Source organism: Pecten maximus, chromosome 15, assembly GCF_902652985.1.
Source record: "Pecten maximus chromosome 15, xPecMax1.1, whole genome shotgun sequence".
Classification (NCBI taxonomy): domain Eukaryota; kingdom Metazoa; phylum Mollusca; class Bivalvia; order Pectinida; family Pectinidae; genus Pecten; species Pecten maximus.
Window position 1 is genome coordinate 9,116,833 of NC_047029.1, and position 22,795 is coordinate 9,139,627.

The 22,795-nt window shown below is 35.5% G+C and overlaps 1 protein-coding gene across 12 annotated transcripts in view; it reads left to right on the forward strand.

The window, feature by feature from the left end:
- The first annotated feature begins 1,106 nt into the window (after positions 1-1,106).
- The window catches only part of LOC117343182 (serine/threonine-protein phosphatase 6 regulatory ankyrin repeat subunit A-like), a 43,617-nt gene continuing 21,928 nt past the window's right edge, over positions 1,107-22,795 (forward strand). For 10 of the 12 annotated variants that reach the window (XR_004535997.1, XR_004535998.1, XR_004535999.1 and 7 more), the window contains exons 1-16: positions 1,107-1,252; positions 2,545-2,628; positions 3,399-3,548; positions 6,939-7,139; positions 7,517-7,669; positions 8,668-8,871; positions 10,749-10,835; positions 13,477-13,555; positions 16,663-16,777; positions 17,204-17,356; positions 18,520-18,588; positions 18,797-18,937; positions 19,566-19,695; positions 19,951-20,016; positions 20,502-20,577; positions 21,251-21,376. Coding sequence is in view for 5 of the 12 variants with exons in the window: in XM_033905518.1 (XP_033761409.1) it covers positions 1,211-1,252; positions 2,545-2,628; positions 3,399-3,548; positions 6,939-7,139; positions 7,517-7,669; positions 8,668-8,871; positions 10,749-10,835; positions 13,477-13,555; positions 16,663-16,777; positions 17,204-17,356; positions 18,520-18,588; positions 18,797-18,937; positions 19,566-19,695; positions 19,951-20,016; positions 20,502-20,577; positions 21,251-21,376 (1,876 nt within the window). In the remaining 7 variants the exon portion in view is untranslated. Of the gene's footprint in view, positions 1,253-2,544; positions 2,629-3,398; positions 3,549-6,938; positions 7,140-7,516; positions 7,670-8,667; positions 8,872-10,748; positions 10,836-11,596; positions 11,670-13,476; positions 13,556-16,662; positions 16,778-17,203; positions 17,357-18,519; positions 18,589-18,796; positions 18,938-19,565; positions 19,696-19,950; positions 20,017-20,501; positions 20,578-21,250; positions 21,377-22,795 lie in introns of all 12 variants that reach the window. The other 2 variants (XM_033905519.1, XM_033905520.1) reach the window with 2 other exon arrangements.

A 22,795-nucleotide genomic window follows, 5' to 3' on the forward strand; every position in this document is an offset into this window, starting at 1 on the left:
CAGCATCCATTTTCAGTTTTTTTTTTTTTAGTGTAGGCAGCCGTAGAGATATCCTCAAGAAATATGACAAAACCGTCTTTCCAGGATCCAGGATTTTCGGAGGGGGGGTGGGGGGGGGGGGGGGGGGGGTTCCAGTAATTTAGTGATAATGCGAGAGCTGATTTTTTTTGGGGGGTGGGGTGGGGGTCTGCGAGGGGGTCTGGGGGCCACCAAGGCATATTTAAGGCTATAAAAAAAATTTCCTTCTCCAAAAAAAGTGTTGGGGGGGGGGGGGGGGGGGGTTGTGTCCTGACCCCAAGGACACCCCCCTCCCTGGATCATATGAAATTTAGAAAAGGATGGGCGACGGTTTACAATACACTAGCATCCTCGGCGGTCATGCGGTTTCAGATGTACGACACGTGTGTTCATTACACACACATCATTTACTTTTTGCCGATATCCATAAAAAAAGGACAACAAAGAAAACAAGAATTGGTCATTGTTCATTTTGTCAGATTGAAATCACAGTATTGAAAAAATACAAGCTATACATACGTGCAGTGCATGTTTCTACATAGAATGTATATATATGTCCCAAAAATAACGATAACAATAAAAACATTTTTACTATCGAAAAATCTTTGATATTCTTTATTATTTTAATTGAAATAGAAGGGTACGGGTTCGCCTGTTTTTGCGGGTATAACTTCGATCATACCATCTATCCATGCAAGACAACGCGTCCTTTTAGTCTGGTCTACGTAAGGCCAATGTGAATTTCTTACGTATACCAATTGTAAAACTTCTTATGCCTAAAGCCTAGCTTATAACGTACGTAACAGCAGAGACCTAACAGTTACAGTTGAGGAAAATGACACTGTAAGGCTAGGCTGGTGTCTGGCACCTGTGGATCTGCCCATGTATATTTAAATGTACTCGCTTAGAGTTGCGTGTAATGTATTTCAAACACTATTCACCTATTTGTCTGTATGTAAATTGATTACAAAGGGAGATTTTACGGTTCGATGCACTTGACCTATATTTTGTGAGAAGTTGTCGACCTTGTTTTGCAGCGGAAGGAGAAAAATATCACATGCCGCAGTTGACCTATCGTAACTGCGGAATGCTACAAATATGGCGGCCAAGGGGTGAACCTGTTTCCTGTTGAGCTTGAAAAGTTTGACTGGCGCACCGTCTGCCAATTTAATGCAGAAAATATAGAGTGCAAATGATGTTGGGAACTTTAGTACTACAACAGCTCGAAGATGAGGTGAGAATTGAGTCTATATAAACGCTGTGGCGGCAATGTATTCAATGTTGAAAGGTGTCCGTACAGGTACTCCATTCAGTTTACTGAATGACCCGCTAGAGTTTGAAAAAGTTCGATGCCCTTTTCCGAAATATTTGTACGGCCCTATAATCTCACGAATCAATAACTCGCCTGGTTCATAAAATGCTTGAGTGTGAAACATTTTTAGCGCATGTTTTGCATAAATATATATACACCAGGAAATGATATTGGTCACTCCTATAAATATTCAACACACGTTTCGTTCATAAACACGACAACCTGTTATCCTTACTTTTTTCCATATGTTTATTATCTTCATACGACCGAAGAAAATGGTTAAACCAGGTCTGTCTGTGACAAAATGACACCAATATTCTAGGTCTAGATTATTCACAAAACACTGAATTTGTCAAGATTATAATGAATCAGTGTTTCTTTTTGTGTACCCCATGAACCCCCCCACCCCCTCATCCACCCACCCCCTTGGCCCATTAATATCCTGCCATTTTAATGTAGTAAATAAGATGGTCAAGGGCAATGTATAATCTACCTGTCAATTTGATAACAAGAGGCATTACTTGACCAGCAATTTTGCCCACTCAATTCCTGGTCGAGAAATAATGCTTGCTAATAAATCACACAGATTTTGGTTCAATATGCTGATTATGAGGGGTAATAGTTACCATAATGCCCCCTTCACTCCACACACATGCCTCTCTGTGACCACTTTGTTTAATTAAGTAAAGTTTGACCCCACATGACAATGAAATAAAAACAAACCGATATATATACTGGCATTAAAATAGGCTATGATCGCAAGTTGCAAAACATGGACAGTATCTCTTCTCACTAAACCTACTCAGGGTTGCAAAGTCTCTGGTTAGTTGAGAAAAACTAGTGACATTCTTCCTACATATCAACACAAACACAAATGTAGTCATTCTAAGTATTATTTATTTATTTTTTTAATATGAACATAATTAATGGCCACTACTTTTCACTTTTCAAGGCTTTTCCAGTTACATAACAACAGAAATATAAAACCCAAACCACCCATTATCCACAAAAATTGGTACCTGAATGATACTCTGTATGTTAAAATGCATGCTGCATTGTTTAATATACAGCTAGTCATATTATATGTTGATGTAATTTAAGGATCATTCAAATCAATATTCTTGATTAAAAAGCTATATTGCTAGACAAATACAATTTTGTTCATCTAGTCATACTTAATTTACATGTGCAAATTGTTTCATCTCTTTATTCAGTCTCCTATGGTACAAGCCTGTTTCCATGGGGACCCAGACGAGGTTCGAGCTCTTCTTTACAAGAAGGAAGATGTCAATTATCAGGTTGGTTTCCATAATTGTAATAACTGATATGTAATGAATTTAGGATGTTACATGTACACCAATCAAAGATAATTATATTATTCCTTCTGATTCTAGGAGGAAAAAGTAATACATGTAGTTACAGTACATGAAAAATTGAGAACGGTATACAAATGTAAATAAGTATTGATATTGTGAATGGCTAACATATTGCATTTAAACTTGTCGTCTTGGACATCGTGTGACATGGGTTAACAGGGCATCCATTAACCAGAGACCTCGGGTCAATGAAGCAGCAAAATTTAATTTGACGCACGACTTTTGCATGCCATGCGTCAATCTGACGCTTCTTATTTTGACCACCACTGTAATTAGTCTATGTGTTGTCCAATACCCAAGGCTCAACAAAGGGTATATTTGCTCTGGCCAGTGACTCTAATTAGTAGAATACCTCTAGGAGTCAATTAAAAGAGCCACTCAACTGTGACTAATCCAACGGTCGCTACCGATTGCCAAATTGGAGCACAGGTGAAGTATCCACTGTACCTACCTGTAGTGGCCGATCTGCACTTTGTTCTAAGCAATCGTTAACCGTTAAAAAGTTAACCATTAACTTATGTCAGTATGAAAGATACGACAACCACCAACAGGAATTATATTGAATGAAAACTCTCAGTATCAAGCAATCAGGTGTTGATATTGATAACATTTAAAGAACAAAGGAAGGTAATTTCACAGGAAAATCACAATTTTAGCTGTTTGCTAGTAACTATGTTATTTCCATCCCTTAGGATACAGAGAAGCGGAGCCCGCTCCATGCTGCAGCATACTGCGGAGAGGCAGAGATTGCGGACCTGCTTATTATGAGTGGAGCTCGTGTCAACACCAAGGACAATAAATGGCTCACTCCTCTACACCGGGCATGCTGCTCTAAAAGTGATGTAAGGCTCTTGTAGGATATAATACTTTGATATTGTAACTTAGCTTTAACTCTTTCCGTACTCACGACGACTACAGACGTCACAAAAACGTGCTCTTGTATCCTTCATGACGACTACACACGTCGCAATTAACATGCCTTCCATCCTTTGTGACGACTCAAATCGTCGTAAAACATCGCAAAAGATGTTGATATTACTTGCTGGTTTAGCATAGTCATACGAAGGAATTGACACGGAAATGATGTTTTTAAGAAATAAAAAGCAATGTAAATATTGTATTGATGGTATATTTTACGTACCAGAAGCATAATTCATTCGTTAAGATTGTCTATTTCAAAGAATTCCGCCGGTTCATGCCGAGCTGTTTACATAGCTACAAAATGGCGGCCTCAAATTTACTTTCGTTTTCTGCGAGATTGTTGAGGTGTTAAACACAATAAAACAATTAAAAACGATAATATATATATAATTGAGTAACGTTTATCATCAAAATAAGTAAGGAATACGTGAAATATTTTTACACACCGAAAAAACGATGTTTTGGCTGCGTGATTTCTTGCACATGTGTGACACATGTGCCGATTAACATGTCATTTCCCGCGATTCTGCCTGGTGATTTCGCCGTATTTTAAAGGAAAAATTGGGTAAAAGAGTTTCCGTACTCAGTACTTGTTCCATATGATAAACTTCATTTAATATTAAGCATTATACAACAGTAAAAGATCAGTAAAAGATCGTTTTATCGACGTCTGATGTGATAGCCATATGCTCCAATACACAAAGGACCTACCCAGCATTCACTTCCGGTAGCGACCGCGAAATTTGAATGAGTACGTAAAGAGTTAATAATAATACGTTTCTACAGAACACAGTCAAACCTGCCATAGTCGACACCACCATTATATATTAGCTATATATACGAAGCTATAGTGACTCCCTGCTGTTTCTAACCCTTCTGAAACTGTCTCAAGTACATTTTTATACCTTTTTGGACAGGACCAAAACTATTTATATTAATCACCATGTCTAAGGTTGTTAGAAAGGACAGCAGATAAATCAGAATATATGTACTTGTGTTTAACTTTTTATTAGCCCACCACTATCAGATGTTGGGCTATTTGAATCCCCCTGCACCCGTGGTCCGCCTGGCCGTGTGTCCCTCTGTAAAAATTCTTGTTATCGCTATTTCTCAGAAAGCACTGAAGGAATCTTTTTCAAATTTCATGCATAGGTTCCCCTTGGTCCCTAGTTGTGCAAATTGCATTTTGGGATCAATCGAAAAACAACATGGCTGACAGGCAGCCATCTTGGTTTATGACAATTGAAGTTGTTACTGCTTGTTCTCAAATTTCATATGTAGGTTCCGCTTTTGCCTAGTTATGCATATTCCTGTATAGGACCAACCTGTCAATGATATGGCCAACAGGCAACCATCTTGAATTTTGACAATTGAAACTGCATTGTTATAACAATTTCTTTAAGTCAGGCATGAAAATTTTCAGATAAAAGTCTGATTTCAGATTTTTTTCTCATGTTGCCTGTAATGTTAATTGTAATATTTTATCATAGAAAACATGCTTCAAATTGGGATTTCAGACTTTTTAAAATTTAGCTGCTCTCATTTATGTAAAGTACTAAATGACCATTATATAGTTCTTTCTCATTTGAGGTTCCCCTTGGTCTCTAATCGTGCATGCAAGAACTAAATGGATGACAAAGAGTATGGCCATCTTGGATTTTGACAATTGCAGGTTGCATTGCTCCTGCTATATAGTGTTATATAAAGTTATTAAATGTTTTGAAGGAAAGAAGCTTAAGGGAAAAGCAGAGAAAAGATTAGTCTTATTTGACTGATATGGATCATTCCATGGTGGGCACCAAGATCCCTCAGGGATCTAAGAGCTTGTTTGATTTATCAACATAAAACTCTTTGATCAAGTATATATATGTGAATTTATACCCCCAATACATGACTTCAGTGGACGAATGTTTACTTCAGAAATGAAAAGTCATTGTAATGAAACAAAAAAACTTATCAGTGAGTGAAATGAACTATTTAATGACTAGATCACACCTGTATACAATGACTACCTGTCTGTTGTGACCTTCTGCTCCTCTGGAGGTTGTTTAGAACGAATATTCATACCCTGCCTACAATGCTCTCACGACGACCATCTGTCAGAAATTGTCCGTCCATCGTCCAGAGCTACATTTTCGCAGCTAGAGGTTGTTATAGACAGATTTGGCTCTACTCTACATGTTTTGTTTAATGACTTTTAACCTATATAATATGATTGAATGCATTTTCATACTAATCAGTAATATGATTTAATACATTTTCATATTTATCAGTAAAATAAAAATTATATTTGTCAAACAATGTTGGTTGTATGAATTTGATTATGACATCAACGTGTGATTATATAATTACTTTAGTATGATGTCAAATGTGTAACATCTGAGCATTTTACGTTGATCAAACTTTAAAATTACTGACTTTTTATGATTTAATCTGATACAGATGTATCACCCTAATTGACCCCCTTTAAGTATTCAGCCTATAGAAGTAATACTGGAACATAACTTTAGAAAGAGTTACTCCCCTTGGTATTAATCAACAAATGGTAGCATTGGGAAATTAATGGTTGGTCGATTATAGACCTGGTACACACCAGACAGCCATTAATATTTCAGTCAAACCAATGAGTGTATTTATAAGTTTTAGAAATATTTTCCATAATTTTTTTTTTTAATTTGATACATTTGATTTTTTACCAGGATGTCTATTCCAGCAATGAAATATATTCGTGTGAAAAATGGAAATATTTTTCTGATCTGCATCTTTGTCAAATTATTTTTCCAACTCAACTATACAACTTTAAATAATGGCAAACCTACAGAAGCTTTTAAACACATTTCATATATAATGTATGCTTTCCCCCATAATACACAGGGCTCAAAGTGGCGCCTATTTTAGTGGCCATGGCTCCTTAAATTCACCATTGGCGACCAGTTATTGACCTATAAGGCGCCTGCATGGCCACTAACAAATTGTGTAAATTTGTGATTTTGGTTAATCTTTCAAAGGTTGCATGCAGTCAATGCTAAAATGATGTTCACAATCAAAAAGTTACAGAGAGATGTTATACTGAACTAAAGATTAAAAGACTATTTAAATGTAAGACAACTTGGCCGGGTGACTAACTTTTCCATTTGGCGTCTAGATTTTATGGCTTGGTAGCCAAATAGGCCATCCGGTGTAAATATCCACTTTGAGCCCCGATACATTTTAATATTAGCTTTGCTCACTACTTTGCTTGTTGTATTGTAGGAGACTGTAGAAACATTTTAATATTAGCTTTGCTCAGTACTTTGCTTGTTGTATTGTAGGAGACTGTAGAAACACTACTGCGTCACTCTGCGGACGTGAACGCCAGAGATAAAAACTGGCAGACACCACTTCACATCGCTGCTGCCAACAACGCCGTAAGATGTGCGGAGTACCTGGCTCCGCTACTGACTAATGTCAACGTGTCTGACCGGGCTGGACGAACAAGTCTCCACCATGCCTGTTTCAATGGCCACAAGGAGGTAAACTCTGTGTGCAAAATTAGCACTAATCCCATTGTCTCATACTGCAATAAAATAAATGATGGTCACTCATTTTAATCAAATTTTTTGTCCAGAGTATATGAAACACTCGTTCAGCTATCAAAATGTCCCTCAAACTGGTTAGAAGTGTTGGTTTTAGGGGTAATGAGTGTTGTATCTTTGAGCACTATTATCCAACCTTATATTATGTATATTTTTTATTTGTATTCAATTTTGTGTTCCTGGTATTAAATTTAAAAAAAAACAAAAAAAAACTTGGTAATCTTTAGAATTTCTTATTAAGTTGATCTTGGTAAAGTATCACTAATGAAAATTAATCAAATTTATAGCGTTAATTTTTATTCTTTCTTCACCAGATGACCAGACTGCTCCTTGAGAAGGGAGCGACCATCAATGCTTTCGACAAGAAGGACCGTCGTGCCGTTCACTGGGCAGCCTACATGGGCCACACAGAGGTGGTCAGTTTACTGGTGGAGAAAGGTGCAGAACTCAACTGTAGAGACAAACAGGTGATCGATATATTCCATTTATTTACAAATAAGCCCCTGTCCTCTAATAAGACCCCTTTTTTGTGTCGCCTTCAACATATGTTTGAAAGGCAACACCTAGATGTTGCTTTTCCGGCGACAGCAGTGTCAACGGCATTAAGGTTTTGCATTAAGCTCTGTTTCTGAAAAAGCTAGACCATCAAAACCTTCACTCCTAGTTGATACATGGGTAGTAGAGCCTACTATACATTAAATATTTCATTGATTTCTGCATTTTGGGGGTCAAATTCTCAAATTTTTGGACTAAGGAAAAAATCTACATTAAAGTTTTGTGTTTAGCTCTTGCATATTAGGCTGTTTCTGACAAGCAATAAAAGTTATAGCAACCAAATTAGGGTTATAGGTGCATCATGGGATGTATGGCTGAATGCATTGCACTCTTTACTAGCATTTCTCTGATTTTTGTATGTTTTGGTAAAAACCTCAAATTTCTGGACTTAGAAGAAAATGCTTATGATATTGTCAAAACGGGGAGTCATATAATTCCACATAATTCTTGAAGTAATTAAGAAGTGTTCACAAAGAAGACCTCCCTAAACTTTTGCACTAGTCAAAGGGGCTTATTTGAGGATAAATACAGTATATAAAACCAGATAACAACCTTCTGATCTGTAGGTTTGATGGGGTTATCAGGTGACAAATTTAAAGCAGGCACTGTTTTTACCAATCTACCCAACCAGACGGGCTTTCCTTTGAGTGCTCTGGTTTTTCTAGCATTATGATCCCCTACACATTTCTCTCACACCAAAATACTTAGTTTATTTAATCATGATGTAAGATAGGATTTTAAATTGCTAGAAATCCAATTCAAACTATTTCTGAATCATCAGAAAAACTTTGAAACACATGTCAGTTGTGAGGATCTTAGTTGTTAAGTTATTTATGCTACTGCAGGGGTTGTATTCCAACAATTCAGTCTGTATCTGTTTTACATGAATCCAATCTGTATATATTTCCAGATGTATACGCCTCTACATTCCTCGTCGGCCAGCGGTCAAGTCAGTGTCGTCAAGCTTCTGTTGGAGCTGGGTGTGGAGGTGGACGCTGTCAATGTCCATGGTAACACTGCCCTACACATCGCCTGTCTCAATGGTCAAGATGTTGTGGTCAGTGAGCTGTTGAGCTACGGAGCATCTATCAATGCAGTCAACAACAGGGGAATGGTAAGACGTTCTAACCAGTCAAAACGTACAATTAATATCATTGACTGGGCATCTCACAATGCAAACAGGTCAATACAATATACCGATAAACAATCTAAGAAATGCAGTATATTGTGTCTAGGGCATCCAGTTGACCCGTTAGTTTTAGCCAATGTCAAATAGACATGTTCCTTCAATCCCAAGGGTCAGATCTCATTTTGCGGAGTCAAAAACATGCTTCCAAGGGTCTACTGGAAACCCAGACTGTTTTCTAAATTATTCTTTTTATTTAACTGCCTCATATAATCAATGCTTAAGAGAATGCAAGCTTAAATTCCATGATTACAAATGACATGAACTTACAACAAATGGAAACACACTTTCAACTAGTCTACCATGCAATTTTGGTAAGTGAAGCATTTGATAGCAATTTCTTTCATCAAAATCAAGTGTCTTTATTGTTATGATTTACTAAGTGGTCATATGGCTGATGCATTGTCAATCTAAAGTTTGTGACAAACATATGTACATGTGTGCAGTCATTTGAAAGGTTTCATTTCAGTCTTTAAGAGACAATTAGAAAACTTTTGAAAGCAAAATATTTTGTACATTTATTGAACATGCTTGAAAAACAACCATACTTGTATCATACATATAGCCCCACCCTGACATGGTTATAAGATACACTGCAGCAGAAACATGTTGAACTTCTGTTGTATATTTAAATACATATGCTAGCATGCATCTATTCTGTGATAAGTCCAGAGGCTTTGAAAAGTGTGTGGGCTTATGGCAGGACAATGAAATCACATTTTTGAAGTATTTCTACTGAACTGCAGTAGACATTGGTGGGCTTATCACCAGGCATTGACTTATACAGCCCACCAGGCATTGGCTTATTACCAGACATTGGCTTATTACCAGACATAGGCTTATTACCAGGCATAGACTTATTACCAGACATTGGCTTATTACCAGACATAGGCTTATTACCAGGCATAGATTTATTACCAGACATGACTTATTACCAGGCATTGGCTTATTACCAGACATGACTTATTACCAGGCATGGACTTATTACCAGACATTGGCTTATTACCAGACATGGGCTTATTACCAGACATTGGCTTATTACCAGACATAGGCTTATTGCCAGACATAGGCTTATTGCCAGACATAGGCTTATTACCAGACATAGACTTATTACCAGGCATTGGCTTATTATAATTACAAAGCATGGACTTATTACCAGGCATTGGCTTATTACCAGGCATGGACTTATTACCAGACATAGGCTTATTACCAGGCATGGACTTATTACCAGGCATGGGCTTATTACCAGGCATAGGCTTATTACCAGGCATGGACTAATTCCAGACATGGGCTTATTACCAGACATGGGCTTATTACCAGGCATAGACTTATTACCAGGCATAGACTTATTACCAGACATGACTTATTACCAGGCATTGGCTTATTACCAGGCATAGACTTATTACCAGGCATAGACTTATTACCAGACATGGGCTTATTACCAGGCATAGACTTATTACCAGGCATGGACTTATTACCAGACATGGGCTTATTACCAGGCATAGACTTATTACCAGGCATGGCTTATTACCAGACATGGACTTATTACCAGACATGGACTTATTACCAGACATGGACTTATTACCAGGCATGGACTTATTACCAAGCAGGGGGTTATAATACATTACAAAAAGTAGGAAAATGTAAAAAAAAAATGTATTACAGTTTGAGTAAGTAGAGAAATGTAAAAGCCTTTGGTTACTTTAATTTGATATCTGATGGTAATCTTTCATCAGACTCCTACTTGTTATACATAATAAAACATTAAACGATGAAGCTGATGACAATGGTTTATCTTGTTACAGACACCACTTCATTATGCTGCCTCCTCCACACACGGTGGGATTTGTCTGGAAATCCTGGTCACGGAGGGCGCCAGTACAAAACTGCAGGTATGTGTTGTCATGGTTTTCAGGAAAAGAAATACTTCAGGGGGAAAAGCAATTATAGTAATAAAATATTTTTGTTATCAAACAAAATCATTTCAAAACTTTTGTGAACTCTAATTAAATTGTAAGTAAATTTGTAAGAATGCAATTTGTTTTCTTTGTTGGTAAAGCTACTTGAAATATATGTAAGGTTTTTGGAGTAAGCTTATAAGAATTTATAATATATATAACTGATTCTAATGTTTATTAAACAGCAAAAAAAAGGTCTGTTTCATATATCAGAACACCAGGTTGAGCAATTTATTGAAATATAATTAAATCTCTGTTATTGATAATAATATATATGAACTAATGTCAAAGTCCATGAGGGTTATCCCAGGAAAGAGACTACTTAATGGTAACTGAAAGTGGTAATAGAATCATTACATACACGGTTGGGTTTTCTGCCTTCTATCTATCTATGCTAGCTATTAATTAATTCTACTGGCAGTATTCTTATATATATATATATCTATATATAGCAAACCCTGGATCTCGATGTTGGAGTAGATATTTTACTGGTATAACCCTGAATCAATGGATATATGAGGATCAACATTGGGTACAGTTACAGCTTTGCAACGACTTATTAATAGACACCTATTAATTGGCCAAAGTAATGGTAAAAGTACACATGGATATAAATAGTGTCTGATGTTCTGTGTATCATCTGTAATGTTCTCTTGGAAGTTTTAGACTTGAATACATATTTGATATTTTATAAGATACAGGTTCCCACTGCCGAGTCAACAAAACCAGGAGAAGGGGCCCTCAAGAGGGAAACCAAATACCCCATCAGTATGTGTGCCCTGCACGGATTGGTCCTCCTCCCCTAATGTTCCCTTTCTTTTAAGACAAATTATAAACACTACCAGATTGCTGCTGTTTGTATGTTATGTATGACAAACCCTACCTACCATGGACACTTCAGCACATCAGATCTTAGGACGTAAACTTAAATATCGGCATTTCCTTTGACACGGTGACAGGACGTAAACTTAAATATTGGCATTTCCTTAGACACAATGACCAGATGATATTATCACCAGTGTGGGCATCTGGAAAACATTATACAAATGGAAAATGTTTTTAAAATCTCTGTGCAAAAACTTTATAACTTGCACCGTCATCTTTAATGTTGCGGACATTAATATCTTGGTAAGTTTTCTGATGTGAACATGTCCATTGTAGATAGGTTTTGCTGTACTTTCACTGATCATTCTGCTTGATCTGCAAAATAGACATTTAATCCTAAATGTGTATTGTCTAATAATTATGTATCGATTACTAAAAATTAAACATTGGAACTTTGACAGAAACATTTTAAATCTTGAATAGCTACAATATTAGTTTAATACTGTACTGTGATTCACAGTAACTTTCTTCATGACCTCTTGTAAGGGTTAATGTTTTATCTTCGTACATTATAACAGATCTGCAATTAAATGTTGTGATTTTACATCACAATGCTACTTATGGTATGTTGGAACTGCATGTCCACCAATTTATCATAATTAGAACAGTGATACACTTTTGGCTAAAAAATGTTTTAATATATTTTCAATATTTATATTCATATTTAATTTGAAATCATACAAAATTACAAATAGGGTATTTTCAAAGACCAATTGATTTCGGGACAAATACATTCTGGCAGATATGACATACTTGTATACCGGCTGATGTTGTTATGATGACTTGTAGTCCAATATGATCAAGAAAATATGAATCATGCTTCAGATTCTACTGTATACAGTATTGACTCAGATTAAAAACATTCCATGTCATACAGTTAGTATTGACTCACATTAAAATGATTTCACTGTGTACAGTATTGACTCAGATTAAAAATATTCCATGTTAAACAATTAGTATTGACTCACATTAAAATGTTTTTTTACTGTGTACAGTATTGACTCAGATTAAAAATATTCCATGTTAAACAATTAGTATTGACTCACATTAAAATGATTTCACTGTGTACAGTATTGACTCAGATTAAAATGATTTCACTGTGTATAGTTTTGACTTAGATTAAAAAGATTAAAAAGATTTCACTGTATAGTTTTGACTTGGGTTAAAAAGATTCCTCTGTACACAATATTGCCTCAGATAGACGACAAAGGTTCCACTATGTACTATACTAGTGAATTGATACAGATTAATAAAGTTCCTCTGTATTATTTGGTTCCATGACATATAAAATTGCAGCCTTCAGCTTGCTATTAATCTAAAACTACATTGTACAGTGACAACCAGACTATATCTGAATATGTAGCTTTAAAACATCTAAGCATATATAGAATATAATAGCATATTTGTTTTTATGTATAGCGTGTCTCTATACAAACATGGAAGCCTGCATCTAGCCTGTAGACTATTTTATTTCAGTGAACTAACCTTTTAGTATCCAGAAACTCAATTTATGGAGAATTGAAAAACTTAACATTTAACAACAAGTATATTGTTTGTCCCTGTTACTGACTAGACACCAGTTGCCATGATGATGATGAGTGTTACTGTCAACTTGTGTTTATGACATGTGTTCTGTCTGCCATCACGTTTTCCTGTTACCATGACAACTAGCTCTCCATCTTTCTTTCAGTGTGTTGAAGGACGTACCCCACTCCATATGACAGCTTTGCATGGTAGATTCACTCGAGCACAGACACTAATCGAGCATGGTGAGGCTCCCCGCCCCCTTATGGTATCCAATAGCTAAGGAAACTATTGGGTACTCTAAATGAACCCATAGAATTCTCCAATTAAACCAGCCATTGGGATGTTTTGTATGTACAGTTTAGTCATTAAGGATACTTTTAAATGATAATTGACAATTGTGATAATTGAGCCCTTTGATACATTAAATTAACCATTAGAATACTTCGAATGAGCCCTTCAGATACCCCAAATAAGCTACCAGATATCCCATATGAGCCCTCCAAATACCCTAAAAGTGCTTCCAGATACATCATGAGCCCTTCAGATACTCCATATGAGCTTCCTGATACCCCAAACGAGCCCTCCAGATACTCCAAATGAGCTTCCAGATACCTCATATGAGCCCTTCATATACCCCAAATAAGCTACCAGATACCCCCATATGAGCCCTCCAGATACCCCAAGTGAGCCCTTTAGATATCACAAATGAGGCAAAGGATACTTGACATAAGCTCTTGGATTACCACATGGAACCCATCAAATACCCCTAATTGAGACATTATGATACTCGTGTGTGTGTAGCATATGATTAAGATTACTATATGTATTTAAGAAAATCTTGCTGTTCAGTTTTCTCATCATTTTCTGTAGAAATTTTACCCAGGAATGTAAAATCTATTATTTGATAGGTGACATTTGAGGCTGTCTCAATTGTGTTGAAAACTAATAATTCTTGTGTGATTCCTGTTATACCTGCACATAATCATCAACCATCTGTGTGACTCAATGACTAATTTCATTAATTTCTTTCTGTTATTATAATGATATGGAGATTTCTTCATTTCACTTTCAATTGATTATGATTATTTTTCAAATTAGAAAGTATGAATGGGTTTGATTGTCGTGCATATGCCAAGCTTTTATTTTCTGATATGTCATTTATAAATTTTATCTTTTGTCTTTCTGTATTTTATATATTACATCTATCATTATGTAGCAGTCTAGTATTGGACTGGCTTTCAAAAGAATTGTGTGCTTTCTAGCTTTATTATTTTGTCTGCAAATAACTTGATACCTACAAAGTACAGACAATTTTTTTCATTGTAGTCTTCATTTGAAATTAATTTTTATAAACAAATTTTCGGAAACAGAATTCACAGCTAAATAAAATAGCATGCCTAATTAAAAGCTGTTTAAATAATATGTATATTTTCTAATTACCATATCACTTTACCAAGACACTTTTATAATTATGAAATACACATTATATATATTAAGAAATACATATTACATATTTACAAGAAAAAATAGAAGTAGAAATTTAAAGTTTTTCTTCTCAAATTTTTCGATGATTTTGTTGTTTGAATAACTTTATTAATTTAAAAAAAAATATGTATATTTCTTGCGTAAAAAGCCATGTATACACCTCATAATATTGTAGGATTAGACTATTACTCAGGTAAGAACATTTTCTTGGGCCAAATTAAAGTTCAAACCAGGGTCAATTTATAAAGAAATACCTCTTTTTTGTGTGGATCAAACTATCCTGGTTTCTCAATTGAATTTTTCAAATTAGTACATGTAGCAAATAGTTTATGAAATTAAGAAAGAAAAAAGTTACTGCATGACTTGAATGCATGAAATAAACCATTTCATTTGTTTGCTTGCTTCATACATTCTGCATAATTCAAATATCTACTTGATTAAGAAGGAAAATTGTATAATGCAAATAAATTCATCTGTGGAATTCTATCAAATGAAATTTATGAAAGTATTTTTTTTCTTCAAAATTTCAGGATGTTAGGGTATATGCATGTTTTATTTTTTTCCTATAGCATTGCATCCCCATAATATCTATCTGTTGATTTTCTTTGTGTTCAGAGGAAGAAAAATGTGAAAAGTTTGAATTAAGCATGTGAGGGAGACCTTCACAGTAATTTATTAAATTGTTAGCATTGTGTGGAATATCAAACAGCAGTCTTAGAGAAAGTTTTATCTATTGCATTGTGTATTTCTAGCATGATTTTGAGATGAGCAGGTAATTTGTTAGAATTATTTTGACTTTTAATCAACATTTTCTGTATCTGTCTAATTAACACCAGACCAATATAAAAAAAAAAAGATAAATGTCAGAATAGCTTTGACTTGGTCTAATAGTCTGTATGCAAATTTGGATGTCCAAAAGAATCCAAGTGTCAAATCTTAATTTAGTTGTAAGGTATTCAGAAGTAAGTAAAAATCGTTTCACAGAAGAGAAGAATGAATGTTGAAGACTAGCATTCTAGCATGTTATTTTCTTGCACACAAAAAAAAGAAAGAAAATCTTAGGTATTAAATTAATTTGTTAGGGCAATGTTACTTCATGAATAATCATTAATATTTGAATTGAAAGACAAAGCAAATTACAAATGTGTGGCCAGGATATTCTACAATTATATCTTTTATGAATTATGTTTCAAAATAGTTTTTTATTTATTTATTTTTTTATTTTATTTTTCATATTAATAAAAATAATGAAATTATAAATGAGAAAGATTTAGTGAAAACAACACATCATGGTATATATCTTCTTGTGCTTAATCAGATGAATTAGCATTACTTTCTCAGCATTTGTATTGGGTATTTCTCCTCCATCTTTGCTTGAAGGCTTGCTGTTTTTCCTATCATTATACAACTCTATACAGATGAATTGTATAATTATTGATATAATGCATCATTTTCGTATGCATAAAGCCACAGAGTTATGATAACTCATAACTGTTATCGATTGCATTTATACCCAATCAACCCCATTTTGTTTTTTCTTGAAAAAAAAAGAAATTATTCAATTGTTTCAAATTCAACAATAAAATATTTATTGGCCTACAGGTTCAAATCTCTGAAAAACCATAGATAAATTTGATTCATGAAAAAAAAAGTTTTTAATTGTTTTGATTTTAGTAGAAAGAACATGATATGCTAAATAGTAAATTAGGAGCTTCGGTCTAGATTTCATATATTTGACACAAATTAATAAAATGTGAAATAAAACATCTGATTGATCATGAGCAGAAATAAAGAAATATGATATTGTTATGTGTTCTATATTAAACATGCTTGGTGTCTAGACATGGCGTATTTTGTGTTTCAGGAGCTGAAATTGATGTTTGTGATAAGATGGGGAACACACCTTTACACATAGCGGCCCGCTATGGGCATGAGCTTCACATTAACACCTTATTAGAGAATGGAGCAGACCCTCTCAGGTAGGATATTTTGTACACACAACAATGCTGTAGTTCATTGTGGACTTTTACTTATTTTGTGATAGTTCTACTGACCAGTACTGTAATATTTTCCAAAAACATTATTGGCATTATACTCGCATACCCATCTTATAATTTGAAAGTATATAAATATTATAAACTGTTACAATTTCCATGAATATTACAACTTTTTTGCATCAATCTTTCTGTAAAGCGGAGAAAATTTGATATAAATATGAATATACAACTTTTTTGCATCAATCTTTCTGTAAAGCTGAGAAAATTTTATATGAATGTAATACGTGCAGTATATTTTGTTTTGTTGTTTTGATTCAGAAGGATTAGGCTTTAATAATAATTGTGGCTGTGTGGAATCTGTTGTATATATTTACGTAATTAAGTGGGATTGTTGACATCTGTTTACAGGCGAGGTACCAGTGGAATGCTCCCAGTACATGTAGCTGCTGCCAATGGCTATGTTGACTGTCTCAAGAAGTTACTGTCGGCCATCGATAACTTGGACATTGATGTGACGGATGACTTTAGTCGGAGTTGTCTACATGGAGCGGCATGTAGTGGGTGAGTGGTTGTTAAGGAGGATAAAGTATTACATAGCTAGTGTAAAAATTACCTGTATGTCATATTTAGTACGGCTTATAGGCATCATACTGTTGGTAAGTAGATCTTATAACTCGGGGAGGATGTAAAAATTGTAGTATTTCGTTAATAGGCTGATAAGAATCATGTAGTGGGTCATTACAACATAGTTGGAAATATTCATAATGGAATTGATTTTGCTTTACTTACAATGAATAAAGCACAAAAATAGATCCATCACAAATATCATATATATTGCATATAAAAATACTACAGTCAAACCTGTGTATAAAGGACACCTAAGGGACAAGGCAAAAGTGTTCTTTATAGAGAGGTGTCCTTTATATAGAGGTTCAACAAGTTATGTCCCTTATAAACGAAGAAAGAAACCAAAGTCTTATTACAGTACACTATATATCTCCTGATTATTATATTTAAACACTAAAGCAAATTAATAAAAGTAAAAATAATTTAAGATAAATGCTTAATTAATTTTCAATCATTCATCTGACACAAAAACTGAAGTTGATATATTTAATAATTTATATATATTCTAAATTTCAATGACAGTGATGAGGAATAATGAAAACCCACGAATTAGTTTTGACTGGGACATACAACCAACTTTGAATGCCTTTCTTTATATAATAAAGCCAAATTTTGTGAAATGGACCGTGTGTAAATACATTTTCAAAAGCAACATGGGTACTTAAGGGCGTATCTCACTGGCGGAGATGTCGGCGACTGTGCTGCGACTCTGTCGTGCACTCTCACCAAGACGACATCAAGGCGACTTCCGAGAAGTTGACGATCAATTTGCACGAAAAGTCGTCCGGATGTCGTGGAAACGTCGCTGAGACGTCTCCTTAGTCGCGGCAGTATCGGCGATGTGAGCTTGGGGTGTGTCACGTGGTCTCTGAAATACGTCAAGCAGCATTGCGGAGACGTCGCCGCAACGTCTCCTCAGTCTTATTAGTCTTTATTAGGTCTTGGAGACGTCTCCGCAACGTCGCGAAAACGTCTCTCTAGTCATTATTTATCATATTACATCATATTAATTTCACCGTTTTGGTGCAGTATATAATATTATATTATTCTTTCAAGATATTTTTCATGTAAAAGACTGTTTTGCTTTTTGTCCTCAGACGAGTTGAGTGCGTTGATCTATTACTTAAGATGGGAGGTAAACTAGGAATGTTGGACTCGGAGGGCAGGTAAGTTGGTGACCAAGTCAAGCAATATATTCAAATGTAACATTGATCATTGAGATTACCAACAAAAAATACAGCCTTACAAGGTAATGAATTATTGTGAATACATTCACTAAGAATTTATTGTTTTCGTGTTTCAGCTTAAAAGATCTATATATGTTTAATGTACTGGGAAACATGGCTGTACAAAAACTATTTGATTTGATTGTAGGACAGCGCTACACTACGCCGCAGCCCACTGCCACTACCATTGTGTTCACGCTCTACTGGACGCCCGCAGTAACGTCAACATCACCGATCGCCAGGGCTGTACGCCTCTACACTACGCTGCTGCTTCCGACTCTGATGCTAAGTAGGCCGCCTACTAACTCCCCACCTTCTTATAAGATCTGCTCCAATGGAGGTGTTGGGTAACAGTGTTGTAATTACATATACCCATCAGTGGTAACAGGATACTCATATTTGGACAGATTCCTCTGATGAGGTCCAACATCATTGCTGTGCAGTTAAACTGAATTTTTTTATATTTTTTTTTTCAAATTTTCATAAAAAGTTTCGTTCAATTTTTACATTTAATACAATTTCCATTAAAATAGGGTCATTTTGTGTCTAGCCTGTTTCCATCAGAGGTGGAGCCGCAGCATGGGTGTTTCTTAAACATACAAAATATGTTTGAGTTTGATGAAATAAAGAAAAACATTACTCTGTTTGTTTCATATTTTTGCCAAAAAAAATCCTTTGGATTACAGAACAATATTTTGAACTCGGTTACTCCCTCTCTCTTGATTGTCTAGCCTTCCTGTCAGTTGCAAGAAAGGTGAATGGTACAAAAATGATGGTGAACAGTCTTCATTGTGAACTAGATAATAGCAATATCTCCATTGATAACTAACCACTGCAGATCACAAGCAATTTTGATGGTAGAGAAACCGATGAATCTTCCACACTGTAATAAGAATTGTTTTGATTTGATTGGGCAGCTTGACTGTCTCTTACAGAGTCGTGGAGCTGTTATTGAAACACGACGCCCGCCCTGGTATCCGTGACAACAGTGGCTTCAATACTGTACATTATGCGGCTCTAAAAGGCCACAAGTTGGCATTAGAAATGGTAAGATTAATCTAGAGTGTTTGGTAGTATTTGAAACGTGTTTAGCAGGAAGGCACATGATGACCTATAGATGTTTGAGACAATCTGTGTCGGACTTTTTAAGAATTCAAAATCAGTCTAGTTGTTGTTCATTCAATATGGGCATTATAATCCGTATAAAACTTTTACATTTTTTTATTCTGTGGACTTCATTTACATTAGACATGTTTTTTTGATGACGGTAGGAATTAAATCAATATGTTTGCTTTATTGCAGTTATTAGATGCTGCAGCTACAGACTTGCTAAGGAGTGGAGCGATGTATTCTCCAGCCCATTTATCGGTGAGTACAGCACGGTACACTGTAGTGGGAGTGTAAAACGATGTATTCTCCAGCCCATTTATCGGTGAGTACAGCACGGTACACTGTAGTGGGAGTGTAAAACGATGTATTCTCCAGCCCATTTATCGGTGAGTACAGCACGGTACACTGTAGTGGGAGTGTAAAACGATGTATTCTCCAGCCCATTTATCGGTGAGTACAGCACGGTACACTGTAGTGTGAAGTGTAAAATGATGTTCTTCCAATTATATACTTCAAAGTACTACAGACCAACCTGGTCATGTGTAGGACATTCCGCTCTCCTGATTACTTAGTCAAACAAAATAGAAACGAATAAAAGTTAAAAACAACATTTACTTCTGATTAACAGTTGAAAATATTGCACATTTCTTAAACTAATGAAGACTTCGGGGAAAAAAGTTCAGAAAATTAAAGTCTATTATATGACAGATTCAGATATTGTTTAAAACCATTGTTTATTACAGGCTTACAATGGTCACAACGAAGCCCTCCATGTTTTACTTGGTTGTATAATGAACCTAGACATCCGGGATCACAATGGTAAGATATTTATTATTGTAGATGAAATGGCCTTCAGGTCAGAAGTTCAGAGGTTAATGTCACTGTTACCATAAATAGAAAATTGGTTTAAAAACCACACATACATTGTCTTTAAAGTTAAAACCATATTGAGAGTGATATGTTGTTGCTCTGTACCTAGTCTGAAAAATGGCTTTACAAAAAAAAAGATGAATGAAAAAAGACACATTGTCAAGTAGTTTTGTGAGTATAATATGAAGTGTTCTTTTGAAATATTAAAAAAGAAAGATATTATATTATTAAAACAAATTGTACATACTAATTTATAAAAGAAAGATAAACATGTTTATTTTAGAGACGCAACATTTGCTTATTGTTTTCTCGATATATATTTTGGCCACTTATTGCTGATGGAGAAGTGCTGTGTTACAGATATAGAGGTCGTCTGTTTATGTCATATTCATTGCCACTGTTAAGCCAAGGTTCTGTTAAAACTTATGATTGATGAAATGAGATATAAAATTATCTATTCCATTTATATGTATCTTATATAGTTAAAGCTCACAAGATTAAACTTTATATCATAAATTGATATTAATTTAGAATATATATTTCATTAAATTCAAAGGCTACACAGAAATAGAAAATATAAACCATGTGTGCATTCTAAACATTTGGTGACTATACTCTGCAGGTCGTACAATGCTGGACCTGGCTTGTTACCAGGGTCACCATGAGTGTGTAGAAACACTGTTACTACAGGGAGCTACCATCCTAGTCCAGGACAACATTAACCGTCGCACGCCACTCCACGCAGCAGGTATGTTTTAACGTCGCACGCCACTCTACGCAGCAGGTATGTTTTAACGTCGCACGCCACTCCACGCAGCAGGTATGTTTTAACGTCGCACGCCACTCTACGCAACAGGTATGTTTTAACGTCGCACGCCACTCCACGCAGCAGGTATGTTTTAACGTCGCACGCCACTCTACGCAGCAGGTATGTTTTAACGTCGCACGCCACTCTACGCAGCAGGTATGTTTTAACGTCGCACGCCACTCCACGCAGCAGGTATGTTTTAACGTCGCACGCCACTCCACGCAGCAGGTATGTTTTAACGTCGCACGCCACTCCACGCAGCAGGTATGTTTTAACGTCGCACGTCACTCTACGCAGCAGGTATGTTTTAACGCCGCCTGCCACTCCATGTGGCAGCTCAGTATTAAATGTCACATGGTACAACTTGACACAGGTTTTTTTCGCTCACCTGGTCCATTTCACCTGTCGTCCCATTAATGTCTTCTTATCTAAACATTACCACTTGTTATGATGGGATAAAAAATGCAATAGTATACATTTAGATTCTGATATGAAATTTTTTTTTTTATTATTTATGTAACACAAAAAGTTTCACAGATTTATGCATATTACATTACAGCATTTGAAAAGGGTATATTATAATTACATGTAGCTAAAGATTAAGACAAGAAAGTTAATCTTTTATCAGTTTGGATTTTTCTTAAAATTAGAAAGCTTGATCCACTCTGAGGGAACACATCAGTTGAAAAAAATATCACCATGAAATGTCCTGTGGGATACCTTATGTTGGACCATTTAGATATAAAAATATTCCAAGTGTGCAAGTGTATACATGAAGTCATGAGAACTGAAGATGTTCATGTTAGGAGACTGCAGTAAATCTTATCACGATTATTCTAGATTTTGTTTATTGTCTCTGTCATGGACTTACAGTCATTGTAAACATCATGATTGACCACTACGACTACCAGATGTACTAATTTTGATAGCTTTCTAAAAGAAATATCGGATTTCAGCTTGCTATCACTGATCAACGATACACATGTTATACATGTACATGTTATATGAAAAACACGTGTGATTTTGCGTCTGACCAGGCTCTGTATCAATTACCATCATCAAAGTATTGTCCTAAAAGAAAACAAACAATGATTTAAGTCTGTTAGCAAAGAGGGTTAAAGTTATTTGTAAGCGACTTGCCTTTATTTCATGCTGATAGATATTCTAGCACAAACATTACACTAGCTAGAGCTTCGTGTGAAAGCCGTGTCCAACAGGCGCCATTTTGATTGAGTGATCACGTGAATAGATGGATCACGTGATCGCTAAATTTAGCCAAATCTCGCGAGAAAAACTACTGAATTGTAAACAAATATGCCGTCGGCAAAAATACCAGAGGGAATTACAAAATACGGGAAT